Source organism: Somniosus microcephalus, chromosome 2 (assembly GCF_052327205.1).
Source record: "Somniosus microcephalus isolate GS21.2 chromosome 2, FLI_Smic_1.0, whole genome shotgun sequence".
Classification (NCBI taxonomy): Eukaryota; Metazoa; Chordata; class Chondrichthyes; order Squaliformes; family Somniosidae; genus Somniosus; species Somniosus microcephalus.
In genome coordinates, this window is record NC_140988.1 from 105500332 (window position 1) to 105517927 (window position 17596).

The following is a 17596-nucleotide window of genomic DNA, read 5'->3' on the forward strand; positions in this document are numbered from 1 at the left end:
AACAAAAATAAAAAAATCAAGAAATGTGCAGTATACATGATATACCTATCAATTTATCCAATGAAAAGCGACGAGTTAAGAAAGTAACTATAGGTTTTTATTGGCTAAATAACAGAGCCCACCCTCGTGGGTGATCGGATCCAACAAGGAGGAATACCAGCCAGTCGACCACCTTTATACCTGGGCAGGTAGGTGGAGCCGTGGGCGGAGTCAGCAGTGGTCAGCCCAGGTATAACAGCGTGACAAGAGGCGACCTCGTATAGTGATACAACAGTGTGAACAGTGAAAACCATAGAGTAACGATATAACAGTGATAACTATAGTGTAACGATAGTGAACGATAAAAGTGGTTTACCACATTCACCCCTTGTTTAGATTTGAGTCCAGCGGGGTGAAGTGTACTACCAGTTCTGGTATGTCAGTCTGTCCGGAGGCCTCGTAAGCCTTTCTGATCGTCGCAGCGGCGGTGTTGCATTATCCGGTGTTAATGCTGGTGTCTGCGTGGTCGGCGAAGGCTCGTGGGGTTCCGACATGCCGTCTACCTCGGGTGGCATTGGGGGGGTGGTGGGGGGGGGGTGGTAACGGTGGTGTCTCAGGAGTGCCCGAGGGTGCGAGGTCTCGTAAGGAGACTGTGTCCTCCCGCCCGTTTGGGTATGCCACATAGGCGTACTGGGGGTTGGCGTGCAGGAGGTTCACCCTCTCGACCAGGGAGTCCGTTTTATGGGCCCTCACGTGCTTTCGCAGCAGGACGGGCCCCGGGGAGGTCAGCCAGGTTGGTAGCGTGGTTCCTGTAGTCGACTTCCTGGGGAAAACAAACATTCGTTCATGGGGGGTGGCGTTAATGGCAGTGCACAGTAGTGACCGGATGGAATGCAGCGCTGCCGGGAGGACTTCCTGCCAGCGGGAAGTTGGGAGGCCCTTAGACTTTAAGGCTAAGAGGACGGCCTTCCATACCGTCGCGTTCTCTCTTTCCACCTGCCCGTTCCCTCGGGGGTTATAGCTGGTGGTCCTGCTTGCAGCGGTACCTCTCGCTAGTAGGAACTGACGGAGTTCCTCGCTCATGAAGGAGGAGCCCCGGTCACTATGTATATAGTTTGGGAACCCGAACAAGGCGAAGAGGTCGTTCAGGCATTTAATGACCGTGGTACTGGTCATGTCTGGGCAGGGGAAGGCAAAGGGGAAACGGGAGTACTCATCAACAATGTTGAGGAAGTACACATTGCGGTCAGAGGACGGGAGGGGCCCCTTAAAGTCGATGCTCAGGCACTCGAAGGGGCGGGTGGCCTTGATCAGGCTTGCTCTGTCCGGCCTAAAGAAGTGCGGTTTGCACTAGGCACAGGTCTGGCAGTTCCTGGTCATGGTCCTGACCTCCTCGATGGAGTAGGGCAGGTTGCGGGCCTTAATGAAGTGGTAAAGTCTGGTGACCCCGGGGTGGCAGAGGTCGTTGTGGAGGGTCTGAAGTCTATCAATTTGCGCGCTGGCGCATGTAATTCGTGAAAGAGCATCAGGGGGTTCGTTCAGCTTACCTGGCCGGTACAAGATATCATAATCATAGGTGGAGAGCTCGATTCTCCACCTCAAGATCTTGTCATTCTTGATTTTGCCCCTCAGCTTGTTATTAAACATAAAAGCGACCGAACGCTGGTCAGTGAGGAGGGTAAATCGTTTGCCTGCCAGGTAATGCCTCCAGCGTCGTACTGCCTCCACAATCGCCTGGGCCTCCTTCTCGACCGACGAGTGTCGGATCTCAGGGCCCTGTAGGGTCCTTGAGAAGAAGGCCACCGGTCTCCCCTCCTGGTTAAGGGTAGCGGCTAGGGCGAAGTCGGATGCATCGCTCTCCACTTGGAAGGGGATGGACTCATCCACTGCGTGCATTGTGGCCTTGGCAATGTCTCCCTTAATGAGGGAGAAGGCTGCGCACGCTTCCTCCGTAAGGGGGAAGGATGTGGACTTCATGAGGGGTCTGGCTTTGTCCGCATAATTGGGCACCCATTGGGCATAGTAGGCGAAGAGCCCCAGGGTTCTCTTTAGTGCCTTTGGACAGTGGGGGAGGGGTAGCTCCATGAGGGGGCGCATTCTTTCGGGGTCAGGGCCGATGACTCCGTTCTCTACTACACAGCCGAGGATGGCAAGGCGCGAGGTGTTAAACACACATTTCTCCTTATTGTAGGTGAGGTTCAGCCGTTGGGCCGTACGGAGGAATCTCTCCAGATTAACATCATGGTCCTGCCGGTCGCGGCCGCAGATGGTGACGTTATCTAGGTAGGGGAACGTGGCGTGCAGCCCATTCTGGTCAACCATCCGGTCCATCTCCCTTTGGAAGACCGAAACCCCGTTGGTGACGCCGAAGGGAACCCTAAGGAAGTGGTAGAGGCGGCCATTCGCCTCGAAGGCGGTATACTGGTGGTCCTCAGGGCGGATAGGGAGTTGGTGGTAGGCCGACTTAAGGTCGATGGTCGAGAATACTCGGTATTGTGCGATCTGATTGACCATATCAGATATGCGGGGAAGGGGGTATGCGTCCAGCTGGGTGTACCTGTTTATGGTCTGGCTGTAGTCGATGACCAGGCGGTTTTTATTGCCGGTCTTAACGACCACGACCTGGGCATGCCAGGGGCTGGTGCTCCCCTCGACGCTGCACCTCAGAGCTAATGAAAGCTCTGTCCCCGGCGCTGTACCGCCTGCTCTTGGTAGCGACGAGTTTGCAGTCGGGGGTGAGGTTAGCGAACAGGGAAGGTGGCGGGACCTTGAGGGTGGATAGGCCACAGGTGTTACGCGGTGGGCGGTTTAAAATCTGTTGGTTGTCGACTGTGAGTGGGGGGAGGGGTCCGCCGTATGCTAGCGTGATGCTTTGGAGGTGGGATTGGAAGTCTAGACCTAGTAGGACGGCAGCGCATAGCTGGGGCAGGACGAGGAGTTTAAAATTTTTATACTCCGTGCCCTTAACCGACAGGGTCACAACACAGTAGCCGCTGATGTCTGTGGCGTGGGACCTCGATGCCATCGAGATCCGGTTGCGCGTTGGCCGGACAGTGAGGGAGTGGTGGCTCACCGTGTCTGGGTGGATGAAACTCTCCGTGCTTCCGCTGTCGAACAGGCAGGTCGTGGCGTGGCCGTTTACTTTGATGTCCATCATGGACTTGGACAGGTGGTGCGGGCGGGCTTGGTCCAGTGTGACGGAGGCTAGTGTATAGCTGAGCGAGTTGCTGTCGTCTGCGGGTGAGGCGGTGGTCGGGTCTGGAGGCACGGTGGCGGTCGAGCGTGGTGGGTAAAATGGCGGCGCCCACGAGGTTGGACAAAATGGCGGAGAAGATGGCTGCCCCCACAACTCACATGAGGCACTGCTGGTGTCGGTTGCCTGGATCAAAGATGGCCGCCCCCATGACTCACATGTGGGGATGCTGGCCTCTGTGGCCTTGATGGAAGATGGCCGCCCCCACAGCTCGCATGAGGCACTGCTGGCCTCTGTTGATCTCCCTCTGCAGGCCTTTACAAAGTGGCCTTTCTTCAGGCAGCTCGAGCAGGTCGCGTTTCCGGCTGGGCAGCGCGCCCTCGGGTGTTTCGCCTGGCCGCAGAAGAAGCAGCCGGTGGCCCGATCGCGGGGGTCCGATGTCGCAGCCGGTACCGGGGGTGGCGGTCCCGATTGGGTCCGGGACGCCGACGCTGAGGTAGGTCCCGGGGGGGGTGCTGCGGGGGGTATTGCAGTCGGGGTCGGTCCCGAGTCCCAGGGTCGCAAATTACAGTACCTGGAATATGCCTCGAGGTCCCGATGGGCCACTTCTAGGGAGCGAGCGAGGGCTGCAGCTTTGTCCAGGTCGAGGTCCTTTGCTTCAAGCAGTCTTTGCCGTGAGTAGTCGGACCGCAGGCCTTTCACGAAGGCATCGCGGACATTGTCTTCAGTATTTTCTGCCGCCGTTACCACTTTAAAGTTACAGTCCCTGCCGAGTGCTTGTAGCGCCTGTAAAAATTCATCTACAGACTCTCCTGGCTGTTGCGGGCGGGATCTTAGGAGGTGTCTGGCATACATGGAATTTACCGGGCTCTGGTACTGTCGTTTCAGCCAGTTGATGGCGTCCTCGTATGTTTTAAGGTCCCGGATGAGTGCGAATACTTTAGGGCTCACTTGGGCGGTCAGAACTCTTAGCTTGGATTTCTGAGGCACGCCGGATTCTCCCAGGTAGGACTCGAAACAGCTCAGCCAGTGTTCGAAGTCGAGGGCTGAGTTTGCTGCCTGTGGGTTTAGATCCAGGTACGGTGGTCGGAGGGCTCGCAGCCAAGCCGGCTGCTGTGGCTGTTGTAGCTGGGCATCTGGCTGGTCGTTTGGCTGCTCGTCTGGCTGCTCGAGTAACGACATTTTAAAATTTAGCCAATAAAATTGATATACCTATCGATTTATCCAATGAAAAGCGATGAGTTAAGAAAGTAACTATAGGTTTTTATTGGCTAAATAACAGAGCCCACCCTCGTGGGTGATCGGATCCAACAAGGAGAAATACCAGCCAGTCGACCACCTTTATACCTGGGCAGGTAGGTGGAGCCGTGGGCGGAGTCAGCAGTGGTCAGCCCAGGTATAACAGCGTGACAAGAGGCGACCTCGTATAGTGATACAACAGTGTGAACAGTGATAACCATAGAGTAACGATATAACAGTGATAACTATAGTGTAACGATAGTGAACGATAAAAGTGGTTTACCACAATACAGTAATTGGGTACTCACCTACAGAATGTTGTGTTAAATGGATGGTGGAAGATGCTTGATTAAGTACAGTACTGCCAGTTGAGGGTAATCCATAACTCTTTAATTACTTAACAGTAAAACAAAACTTATACAGTAAATGACTGTATACAGTACGGGAGAGTCAGACTCCTGTTATTGAGGTGTTCGGACTTCAGACAGCGCCAAGAAGCAGAGTCGTGGCAGTTTGGAGAACTACCCCCACTGACTAACTCGGCCACCGCGGGAGACTCGGACTCGGCAACATTGCCGGTTATTGAGGTGTTGTTTTCGGAGTATGAATTTTGCCGGTTAATAGAGAATTCCGGATATTTAGGTGCCGTTTAAACGAGAGGTTCCTGTAGTTTAAAGAAATAAAAGATTCTTGTAACATTTCTCATGGTAAGGCCAGGATTGTGATTTTTTTACATACCTGTTTGTTCTTGGGATGTGAGCAACGCTGACGAGGTATTTATTGCCCATCCCTGGTGGCTGAGGAAGTGGTGGTGGGCTGCCTTCTTCTTGAACCGCTGCAGTTCTCATTGCTCATGTTCACCACAGTCCTGCTGTAGCCTAAATGTGAGAGTGACTTGCCCGTCAAGGCAAATTCACTGAAGCAATATATCACATGACTAATACAACATAATAATATCACTTAAAATTACATAGAATATACAGCACAGAAACAGGCCATTCGGCCCAACCAATCCATGCCAGTGTTTATGCTCCACTCGAGCCTCCTCCAGTCTTTCCTTATCTAACTATCAGCATAACCTTCCATTCCCTTCTCCCTCTTATGCTTGTCTAGCCATCTCTTAAATGCAGATGCATTTGCCTCAACCATTCCCTGTGACAGCGAGTTCCACATTCTCTCCACTCTCTGGGTAAAGAAGTTTTTGCTGAATTCCCCATTTGATTCTTGCTGACCATTTTATATTAATGGCCTCTAATTTTGCTCTTCTCCACAAGTGCAAACTCTCTCTCTCTCTCTGTCTACTTGATGAAAATCTTTCATAATTTTAAAGACCGCTATTAAGTCACCCCTCAAGCTTCACTTTTCAAGTAAGAGACCCAGCTTGTTCATCCTTTACAGATAACTAATACTGAAAAGATACAGGCCTCGTAGATATATTTGCAACACCATTCATCAACTACTTTACAAAGTTTAAAATGTTAAGTAAATGTGTTTGTTGAATGGATGTTGGTGAAGCGCCGGACCAGGGACATTTATCACACTGTCAAAACTCCAGTGACCAGTGTCTTGAACATATGTTTATTTGCCATGATGTGGACCTGACTGACTGAAGGGCTCCAGCAGTAATGACCGAGTTCAGCATAAAGTGCCCATTAAACATCAGGCTTCCCTCAGTGGTTCAAGAAACCCTTAATTTAGATTTTTTCACTTAGAAGTTTTAGTTGATGGTTTAAACTGTAAAACGCTGAAAACAATGATCATATTTTATTTTGATAATTCCCCCCATCCCCGCCCAAATCGCTCATCTGCACAGGGAATGTAAATGGAGGAATTTCTAACATAAAATGGATGACTTTATGGGCAATTTTTTGGGGGATTATTTTTAGAGATTATATTATAAAATATTATTTTCAACCATACAGAGTAGTATGGTGGTAAACTAAGATGGCCATTCACTACATGGAGAAAAACATTTCAAGTATTCGATTGGTTGGTGTTGGTGCATTTGGAAGCTGCGATTGGGTACATAAGAACATAAGAAATAGGAGGAGGAGTAGGCCATTCGGCCCCTCGAGCGTGCTCCGCGATTCAATAAGATCATGGCTCATTTTCTAGCTCAACTCCACCTTCCTGCACTATCCCCATATCCCTTGATTCCCTTAATATCCAAAAATCTATCGATCTCTGTCTTGAATATACTCAACGACTGAGCCTCCACGGCCCTCTGGGGTAGAGAATTCCAAAGATTCACCACCCTCTGAGTGAAGAAAGTTCTCCCCATCTCAGTCCTAAATGTCCGACCTCTTATTCTGAGACTGTGACCCCTGGTTCTAGACTCCCCAGCCAGGGGAAACATCCTCCCTGCATCTACCCTGTCAAGCCCTGTAAGAATTTTGTATGTTTCAATGAGATCACCTCTTATTCTTCTAAACTCCAGAGAATATAGGCCTAGTCTACTCAATCTCTCCTCATATGACAATCCCCTCACCCCAGGAATCAGTCTGGTGAACCTTCATTGACTCCCTCTACGGCAAGTATATCCTTCCTTAGGTAAGGAGACCAAAACTGTACACAATACTCGAGATGTGGTCTCACCAGGGCCCTTTTTAATTTCTGTAAGACATCTTGGCCTAGAAATTCGGTTGGCTTTGCGCCCAGTTTTCACCCAAAGAGGGCTTTTGCGCCAATAGAGGAGTTCGCGCTGATATTCAGCGCTGCGGTAATGGCGGCGGTAGCCGGTAGCGCTGCGCCGGCACCGATGACGTCATCGGTGTGCGCAGTGCCCCGGTTCCGCCCCGATGCCGGCCCGAATCCCATATTCAGTTGCCGCCGCCTCCTCCGTGGCGGCCGCTACTTACATCCGGAGACCAGGGCCTTACTGCAGCCTTAGTGGGGCGCATATTGGTGGAGGTGCGGCCGACCGCTTTTTCGGCGGCCGCCTGCCCGCACCTCCTTCCCCGGCCTCCTCCACCACCCCCCCCGCGGCATTGCCGGCTGCTTTCCGCGAGCCCGGCACTTCTCCGTGGTGCCGGGCTCATTTGCCGGCACAATCCAGCGGCGATCTCCCCGTTGCAGGCACCTCCACCTTAAGAGAAGGAGGAGGCCTGCAGTACCGCAGCCTGCCGCACCGCATCGGGTGGCGCAGCGGCGCCTACAGCGCTGAAATTCAGTTTCAGCGCCCCAAGCGGGGGCGGCCACACCCTGGAATAGTGCCCGGTTCCGACTTGGGGCGCAAAAACTGAATTTCTGACGGTCGCAAATGGCTCCCTGCCCAGCGCTAACTTTTGGGCGCAAACCAGCTGGCGGGCCCAAACTGAATTTCTAGGCCCTTTACTCTTATACTCAAATCCTCTTATAATAAAGGCCAACATACCATTTACTCTCTTAATTGCTTGCTGTACCTGCATGTTAACTTTCAGTGATTCATGTACAAGGACACCCAGGTCCCTCTGAACACCAACATTTCACAATCTCTCACCAGTTAAAAAAATATTCTGCTTTTCTATTTTTCCTACCAAAGTGGATAACTTCACATTTCTCCACATTATATTCCATTTGCCATGTTCTTGCCCACTCACTTAGCCTGTCTATATCCCCTTGAAGCCTCTTTGCGTCCTCCTCACAACTTACATTCCCACCTAGCTTTGTATCAGCAAACTTGGATATATCACATTTGGTCCCCTCATCCAAATTATTGATATAGATTGTGACTAGCTGAGGCCCAAGCACTGATCCTTGAAGTACCCCACTAGTTACAGCCTGCCAACCTGAAAATGACCAGTTTATTCCTATTCTCTGTTTTCTCTCCGTTAACCAATCCTCAATCCATGTTAGTATATTACCCCCAATCCCATGAGCCCTAATTTTGTTTAATAACCTCTTGTGTGGCACCTCATCAAATGCCTTCTGAAAATCCAAATACACCACATCCACTAGTTCCCCCTTATCTATTCTACTAGTTACAACCTCAAAAAACTCTAACAGATTTATCAAACATGATTTCCCTTTTATAAGTCCGTGTTGACTCTGCCCAATCCTATTATTATTTTCTAAGTGCCTGTTACCACGTCCTTAATAATAGATTCTAGCATTTTCCCTACTACTGATGTCAGGCTAACTGGTCTGTAGTTCCCCGTTTTCTCTCTCCCTCCTTTCTTAAATAGTGGGGTTATATTTGCTACCTTCCAATCTGCGGGAACCATTCTAGAATCTATGGAATTTTGGAAGATGACAACCAACACATCCACTATCTCTATAGCCACCTCTCTCAAAACCCTAGGATGTAGGTCATCAGGTCCAGAGGATTTATTGGCTTTCAGTCCCATTAATTTCTCCAGTAGTACTTTTTACTAATACTAATTTATTTCAGTTCCTCATTTTTGCTAAACCCTTGGTTCTCCCTATTTTCAGCAGGTTTTTTGCATCCTCTTCTGTGAAGATAGACACAAAGTATTTGTTTAATTTCTCTGCCATTTCTTATTCCTCATTATAATTTCTCCTGTCTCAGTCTGTAAGGGACCCACATATACTTTTGCTAATATTTTCCTTTTTACATACCTACAGAAGCTTTTACAGTCTGTTTTTATGTCTCTCGCTAGTTTACTCTCATATTCTATTTTCCCTTCATCAATTTATTGGTCCTCCTTTGCTGAATTCTAAAATTCTCCCAATCCCCAGGCTTACTGCTATTTTTGGCAACATTATAAGCCTCTTCATTTGGTCTAATACTATCTTTAACTTCTCATGTTAGCAAACGTTGCACCACTTTTCCTATGGGGTTTTTGTGCTTTAAAGGAATGTATATTTGTTGTAAATTATGTAGTAATTCTTTAAATGCTAGCCATTGTTTGCCTACTGTCATACCTGTTAATGTAGTTTCCCAATCTACCTTAACCAACTTGCCCCTCATACCTACGTAGTTTGCTTTGTTTAGATTTAGGACCCTCGTTTCGGATTTAACTAAATCAATTTCGAACTTAATATAAAATTCTATCATATTATGGTCACTCTTCCCTAAAAGCCCCTTTACTGCAAGGTTATTAATTAACCCTTTCTCATTGCACAATACTAGATCTAAAATAGCCTATTCCCTAGTTGGTTCCTCAACACTCTGATCTAGAAAACTATCTTGTATACATTCCATGAATTCGTCCTCCACACTATTACTGCAAATTTGGTTTGCCCAGTCTATCTGTAGATTACTGTATTACCCTTGTTACATGCGCCTCTAATTTCCTGATTTATACTCTGTCCTACATTACAACTACTGTTTGGGGGCCTGTAAACAACTCCCACAAATGTTTACTGCCCTTTGCCATTTCTTGGCTCCACCCAAACTGATTCTACTTCTTGATTTTCAGAGCCAAGATCCTTTTTCTCTACTGTCTTTATCCCATCTTTTGTCAGTGCTACCCCTCCCTCCTTTTCCATTTTACCTATCTCTTTTGAAAGTTAAGTATCCTGGAATATTTAGTTCCCAACCTTGGTCAGTTTGCAACCACATCTCTGTAACGGCTATTAGATCAAATCTATTAATTTCTATCTGTGCTATTAATTCATCTATTTTGTTGTGAATGTAATTTTTTCTTACCTGTCTATACTGGGAAGACTCAGCATGGTTAACGTAACAGAAAGTGGTTATGAGCCAATTGGAAAGATGTGATGTACACCTTTAAGGTATAAAGCTATTGGTGTGATGTCCTATGTATGAGACACAGACTTGTATAATGCTGTACAATTGCTCAAATACTAAAATAGAAAAAGTAAATACTTAGTAAAGTACAGAAAAAAGGATTTGAGACTCAAGCCAAGTTCTTCCGTATACAACATCCATTTATTCCAACTCTTTGCTTCCTGTCTGCCAACCAGTTCTCTATCCAAGACAATACCTTACTTCCAATCCCATGTGCTTTAGCTTTGCACGCTAATCTCTTATGCGCGACCTTATCGAAAGCCTTCTGAAAGTCCAAATACACCACATCCACTGGTTCTCCCATATCTATTTTACCAGTTAAATCCTCAAAAAATTCCAGTAGATTAGTCAAGCATGATTTACCTTTTGTAAATCCATGTTGACTTTGTCCGATCCCGTCACTGTTTTCCAAGTACTCTGCTATTACATTTTTTATAATGGACTCTAGCATTTTCCCCACTACCGATGTCAGGTTTACTGGTCTATAAGTCCCCATTTTCTCTCTACCACCTTTTTTGAATAGTGGGGTAACATTAGCTACCCTCCAATCCATGGGAAGTGTTCCAGAGTCTATAGAATTTTGAAAGATGACCAGCAATGCATCTACTATTTCTAGGGCCACTTCCTTAAGTACCCTAGGATGTAGATTATCAGGCCCTGGGGATTTATCGGCCTTCATTCCCATCCATTTCCCTAACACCATTTCCCTACAAATACTGATTTCATTCAGTTCCTCCCTCTCATTAGACCCTATGTTCCCTGATATCTCTGGGAGGTTATTTGTGTCCTCCTTTGTGAAGACAGAAGCAAAATATGTATTTAATTGGTCAGCCATTTCTTTGTTCCCCATTATAAATTACCCTGATTCTGACTGCAAGGGACCTACGCTTGACTTCACCAATCTTTTTCTCTTCACATATCTATAGAAGCTATTACAGTCAGTTTTTATGTTCCCTGAAAGCTTACTCTCATACTCTATTTTCCCCTTTTTAAGTAATCCCTTTGTCCTCCTTTGCTGAATCCTAAACTGCTCCCAATCCTCAGGCTTACTGCTTTTTCTGGCCAATTTATATGTCCTCTTCTTGGATCTTATGCTATCCCTAATTTCCCTTGTTAGCCACAGTTGAGTCACCGTTTTTGTTTTATTTTTATGCCAAACAGGGCTGAACAAATTCTGTAGTTCATCCATGCGATCTTTAAATGTTTGCCATTGCCTATCCACCGTCAACCCTTTGAGTGACATTCCCAATCAATCCTACCCAACTCGCGCCTCATACCATCGTAGTTTCCTTTATTTAAATGCAGGACCCTAGTCTCTGAGTCAACTACTTCACTCTCCATCTTAATGAAGAATTCTATCATGTTATGATCATTCCACCCCAAGGGGCCTCGCACAGCAAGATTGCTAATTATTCCTTTCTCATTACATAATACCCAGTCTAAGATGGCCTGATCTCTAGTTGCTTCCTCGACATATTGGTCCAGGAAACTATCCCGTATACACTCCAGGAATTCCTCCTCCACAGTATTGTTACTAATTTGGTTAGCCCCATCTATATGTAGATTAAAGTCACCCATGATAACTGCTGTGCCCTTATTGCACATGTCTCTAATTTCCCATTTAATGCCATCCCCAACCTCCGCATTACTGTTTGGGGGTCTGTATACAACTCCCACTAATGTTTTCTGCCCCTTGGTATTTCTCAGCTCTACCCATACAGATTCCACATCATCAGAGCCAATATCCTTCCTTACAATTGTGTTAATCTCCTCTTTAACCAGCAATGCTACCCCACCTCCTTTTCCTTTTTGCCCGTCTTTCCTGAATATTGAATACCCCTGGATGTTGAGTTCCCAGCCTTGGTCACCCTGGAGCCATGTTTCTGTAATCCCAATCATATCATATCCATCTACATCTATTTGCGTAGCTAATTCATCCACCTTATCACGAATGCTCCTCGCATTAAGACACAATGCCTTCAGGCTTGTTTTTTAACACTCTTAGACCTTTTAGAATTATTATTTACTGTGGCCATGTTTGATTTAAACCCTTGATTTCTCTGACTGCCACTTTTGCTTTTCTCCTTCCTGTCTTTTGCTTCTATCCTTGTTTCCTTTCCTCTGTCTCCCTGCACAGGTTCCCAACCCCCTGCAATTTTAGATTAAACACTCCCCCTAGGACATCAGTCCCGGTCCTGCCCAGGTGCAACCATCCAGTTTGTACTGGTCCCACCTCCCCCAGAACCAGTTCCAATGTCCCAGGAATTTGAATCCCTCCCTCTTGCACCATTCCTCTAGCCACGTATTCATCTGAAATATCCTTCTATTTCTACTCTGACTAGCACATGGCACTGGTAGCAATCCTGAGATTACTACCTTTGAGGTCCTATTTTTTAATTTACCTCCTAACTCCCTATATTCAGCTTTTAGGACCTCATCCCGGTTTTTACCTATATCATTGGTACCTATATGCACCACGACAACTGGCTGTTCACCCTCCCCTTCCAAAATGCATTTATATTTCCTCTCCTCATTCTTTCTACCAAAATGTATCACTTCACACTTTTCTGCATTAATTTTCATCTGCCATGTATCTGCCCATTCCAACAGCCTGTCTATGTCCTCTTGAAGTCGATCCCTGTCCTCCTCACTGTTCACTATACTTCTAAATTTTGTTATATGCAAATTTTGAAATTGTGCCTTTTACACCCACATCCAGGTCATGAATATATATCAAGAAAAGCAGTGGCCCTAGTACCGACCCCTGGGGAACACCACTGTATACCTTCCTCCAGTCCGAAAAACAACCATTCACCACTACTCTGTTTCCTGTCACTTAGCCAATTTTGTATCCATGCTGCCACTGTCCCTTTTATTCTATGGGCTTCAACTTTGCTGGCAAGCCTATTATGTGGCACTTTGTCGAACGGCTTCTGGAAAACAATATACACCACATCAACCGCATCGCCCTCATCAACCCTCTTTGTTACCTCATAAAAATACTCGATCAAGTTGGTTAAACACGATTTACCGTTAACAAATCCATGCCGGCTTTCTTTAATTAATCCACACTTGTCCAAGTGACTGTTCATTTTGTCCCCGATTATTGTTTCTAAAAGCTTCCCCACTACCGAGGTTAGACGGACTAGACTATAGTTGCTGGGTTTATCTTTACACCCTTTTTTAAACAAGTGTGTAACATTTGCAATTCTCCAGACCTCTGGCACCACCTCTGTTCCTAAGGAGGATTGGAATATTATGGCCAGTACCATCGCGATTTCTTCCTTCACTTCCCTCAGCATCCTAGGATGCATCCCATCCAGTCCTGGTGACTTATCTATTTTAAGTACAGACAGCCTTTCTAGTGCCTCATCTTTATCAATTCTTATCCCATCCAGTATCTCCTCTTTTACTATGTCTATGGTAGCATCCTCTTCCTTGCTGAAGACAGATGCAAAGTACTCGTTTAGTACCTCAGCCATACCCTCTGCCTCCATGCGATGGTCTCCTTTTTGTTTCTAATTGGCCCCACCCTCCCCTTACTATCCGTTTACTATTTATATGCCTATAGAAGACTTTTGGATTACCTTTTATGTTAACTGCCATTCTATTCGCATACTCTCTCTTTACCCTCTTATTTCCTTTTCCACTTCTCTGAACTTTCTATATTTAACCTGATTATCAGATGTATTCTCGACCCTGCTTCATCTTACTCTCTATCGCTTTCGTTATCCAGGGAGCTCTGACTTTAGTTGCCCTACCTTTCCCCCAAGTGGGAATGTACCTCGACTGTACATGAACTATTTCCTCTTTAAAGGCAGCCCATTGTTCCACTAGTTTTGCCAGCCAATCTGTGATTCCAATTTACCTGGACCAGATCCGTTCTCATCCCACTGAAATTGGCCTTCCTCCAATGAAGTATTTTTACTCTAGATTGCTCTCTGTCCTTTTCCATAGCTAATCGAAACCTATGATCACTGTTCCCTAAATGTTCACCTACTGACAATTACTCCACTTGACCTACTTCATTTCCCTCCTTCCTTGTTGGGCCAGAAACATACTGATCAAGAATGTTGTCCTGAAGACACTTCAGAAATTCTTTCCCCTCCCTGCCATTTACACTATTACTATTGAAGTCTATATTGGGATAGTTCAAGTCGCCCATTATGGCTACTCTATAGTTCTTGCATCTCTGTTATTTCTCTGCAAGTTTGCTCCTCCATATGTTTCCCACTAGTTGGTGGCCTATAGAATACACCTAGTAGTGTAATGGCACCTCTTAGTATTTCTTAACTCTAGCCACATAGATTCTGTCCTTGACTCCTCCAGGACATCCTCTCTCTCCAGCATTGTAACATTCTCCTTAACCAATACTGCCACACCACACAAAGGAAGACAATTGCTATAACTTTGTATATACAATACACCATTGTAAAATAAATGTGATTCATAGTTAGCATACCAAGTAAATGAGGATTTATTTGGTCCCATGTGTATCTGCAACTAAAATTAAGATTCTCTGTAAAACTATAAACAATACACAATTCTTGCCAACTGCACAACCAAGAGAATCCTGGGTGGGCAAAAGGGTTTCTGCCTCCAAGAGCAAATAAGCCAGATCAGTAGCAAATGAACAAACTTCCAGTTATTTAGCATCGTTCATGTCCTTAAGACATCCCAAAGATCTTCACAGCAAATTCATTACATTTGAAATGTTTATTCTGCTCTTTTGTCAAGTAGTTAATTGACATTGTCAACTGTTTTCACTGTTCCACAAACGGCATTACTCCATGGGATGGGAGAACACGTAAGCCTCACTTTTGAGAGATTGGCAAAACCTTGCCGAGAATGGCTTGACAGCTCGGGCCGAGCTTGCCCACAGCACACTGACTGAGTCTAATTTTGAAAGTCATCTTTGTTGAATAAATAGCATAAGTTTTGGCCTTGTGCTGGCAACTAGGCTAATGGGCTCAGAGAACAGATGCAAAGAGAATTTAAATAAAGGAAACTACGATGGTATGAGGCGCGAGTTGGGTAGGATTGATTGGGAATGTCACTCAAAGGGTTGACGGTGGATAGGCAATGGCAAACATTCAAAGACAGCATGGATGAACTACAGAATTTGTTCATCCCAGTTTGGCATATAAATAAAACAAAAAAGGTGACTCAACCGTGGCTAACAAGGGAAATTAGGGATAGCATAAGATCCAAGGAGAGGACATATAAATTGGCCAGAAAAAGCAGTAAACCTGAGGATTGGGAGCAGTTTAGGATTCAACAAAGGAGGACAAAGGGATTAATTAAGAAGGGGAAAATAGAATATGAGAGTAAGCTTACAAGGAACATAAAAACTGACTGTAAAAGCTTTTATAGATATGTGAAAAGAAAAAGATTGGTGAAGTCAAGCGTGGGTCCCTTGCAGTCAGAATCAGGGGAGTTTATAATGGGGAACAAAGAAATGGCTGACCAATTAAATACATATTTTAGTTCTGTCTTCACAAAGGAGGACACAAATAACCTCCCAGAGATGTCGGGGAACATAGGGTCTGATGAAAGGGAGGAACTGAAAGAAATCAGTATTTGTAGGGAAATGGTTAGGGAAATTGATGGGATGGAGGCCGATAAATCCCCAGGGCCTGATAATCTACATCCTAGGGTACTTAAGGAAGTGGCCCTAGTAATAGTAGATGCATTGCTGATCATCTTCCAACATTCAGTGGAATCTGGAACAGTACCCATGGATTGGAGGGTAGCTAATGTTACCCCACTATTCAAAAAAGGTGGTAGAGAGAAAACGGGGAATTACAGACTGGTAAGCCTGACATCGGTAGTGGGGAAAATGCTAGAGTCCATTATAAAAGATGTAATAGCAGAGCACTTGGAAAACAGTGACAGGATCAGACAAAGTCAACATGGATTTACAAAAGGTAAATCGTGCTTGACTAATCTACTGGAATTTTTTGAGGATGTAACTGGTAAAATAGATAAGGAAGAACCAGTGGATGTGGTGTATTTGGACTTTCAAAAGGCTTTTGATAAGGTCCTGCATAAGAGATTAGCGTGTAAAGTTAAGGCACATGGGATTGGGGGCAAGGTATTGACTTGGATAGAGAACTGGTTGGCAGACAGAAAGCAAAGAGTTGGAATAAACGGGTATTTTTCCGAGTGGCAAGCAGTGACTAGTGGGGTACCGCAGGGATCGGTCCTTGGACCCCAGCTATTCACAATATATATTAATGATCTAGACAAGGGAACGAGATGTAAGATCTCCAAGTTTGCAGAAGAAACAAATGTTGGTGGGCGTGTGTACTATGAGGAGGATGCCGAGAAACTCCAGGATGATTTGGACAGGTTGGGTGATTGGGCAGAAGTATGGCAGATGCAATATAACGTGGATAAATGCGAGGTTATCCACTTTGGTGTCAAAAACAGGAAGGCAGATTATTATCTGAATGGCAATAGATTGGGAGAAGGGGAAGTGCAACGAGACCTGGGTGTCCTTGTGCACCAGTGCTGAAGGTAAACATGCAGGTGCAGCAGGCGGGTAAGGCGGCAAAAGTTGGCATTCGTAGCGAGAGGGTTTGAGTACAGGAGCAAGGATGTCTTGCTGCAGTTGTACTGGGCCTTGGTGAGACCACACCTTGAGTATTGTGTGCAGTTTAGGTCACCTTATCTGAGGAAGGATGTTCTAGCCATGGAAGGAGTTCAGCGAAGATTCACCAGGCTGATACCTGGGATGGCAGGAATGACGTACAAGGAGAGATTCGGTCGATTGGGCTTGTACTCGCTGGAGTTTAGAAGAATGAGAGGGGATCTCATTGAAACTTATAAAATTCTGACAGGACTGGACAGACTAGATGCAGGAAGGATGTTCCCGATGGTCAGGGAGTCCAGGACCAGGGGTCACAGTCTAAGGATAAGGGGTAAGCCATTTAGGATAGAAATGAGGAGGAATTTCTTCACCCAGAGTGGTGAACCTGTGGAATTCTCTACCACAGAAGGCAGTTGAGGCCAATTCATTAAATATATTCAAGAAGGAGTTGGATATATTTCTTAAGGCTAAAGGGATCAAGGGATATGGGGAGAAAGCAGGGACAGGGTACTGAATTTGGGTGATCAGCCATGATCGCATTGAATGGTGGAGCGGGCTCGAGGGGCTGAATGGCCTACTCCTGCTCCTATCTTCTATGTTTCTATAAACCTGACTTGTAGCTCAAATTTAGAGAGATCGGTGCACTTAAAGGAAAACGGCTGTATTTGGGGGCAAATATAATTCAGCCATTATTAGGCTTCAAAATGGATTTTAATATTTGTAAACGATTGCCAAGTAAATGCTCTGTATATTGATTTTCCAAAAGACCTTTATTTATTTTTTTAAAGATGTTTCATAGGAGGCTTGTTAAAAATGAAAGCACATCTATTAAAGCACAGCTAGGAAGTTGGCTAAAGGACAGAAAACGGGCAGTGGCTAATGAACTTTTTTCAGACTGGAG

General features: G+C 45.9%; 1 protein-coding gene across 1 annotated transcript in view; it reads right to left on the reverse strand.

Moving 5' to 3' along the window:
• Nucleotides 1-4779: 4779 nt before the first annotated feature.
• rnf175 (ring finger protein 175) overlaps nt 4780-17596 on the reverse strand; it is a 70263-nt gene continuing 57446 nt past the window's right edge. Inside the window, exon 9 of the mRNA XM_085961382.1 lies at nt 4780-5305. Within this exon, the coding sequence (XP_085817508.1) occupies nt 5290-5305 (16 nt within the window). The 3' untranslated portion in view covers nt 4780-5289. The remainder of the gene's footprint in view (nt 5306-17596) is intronic.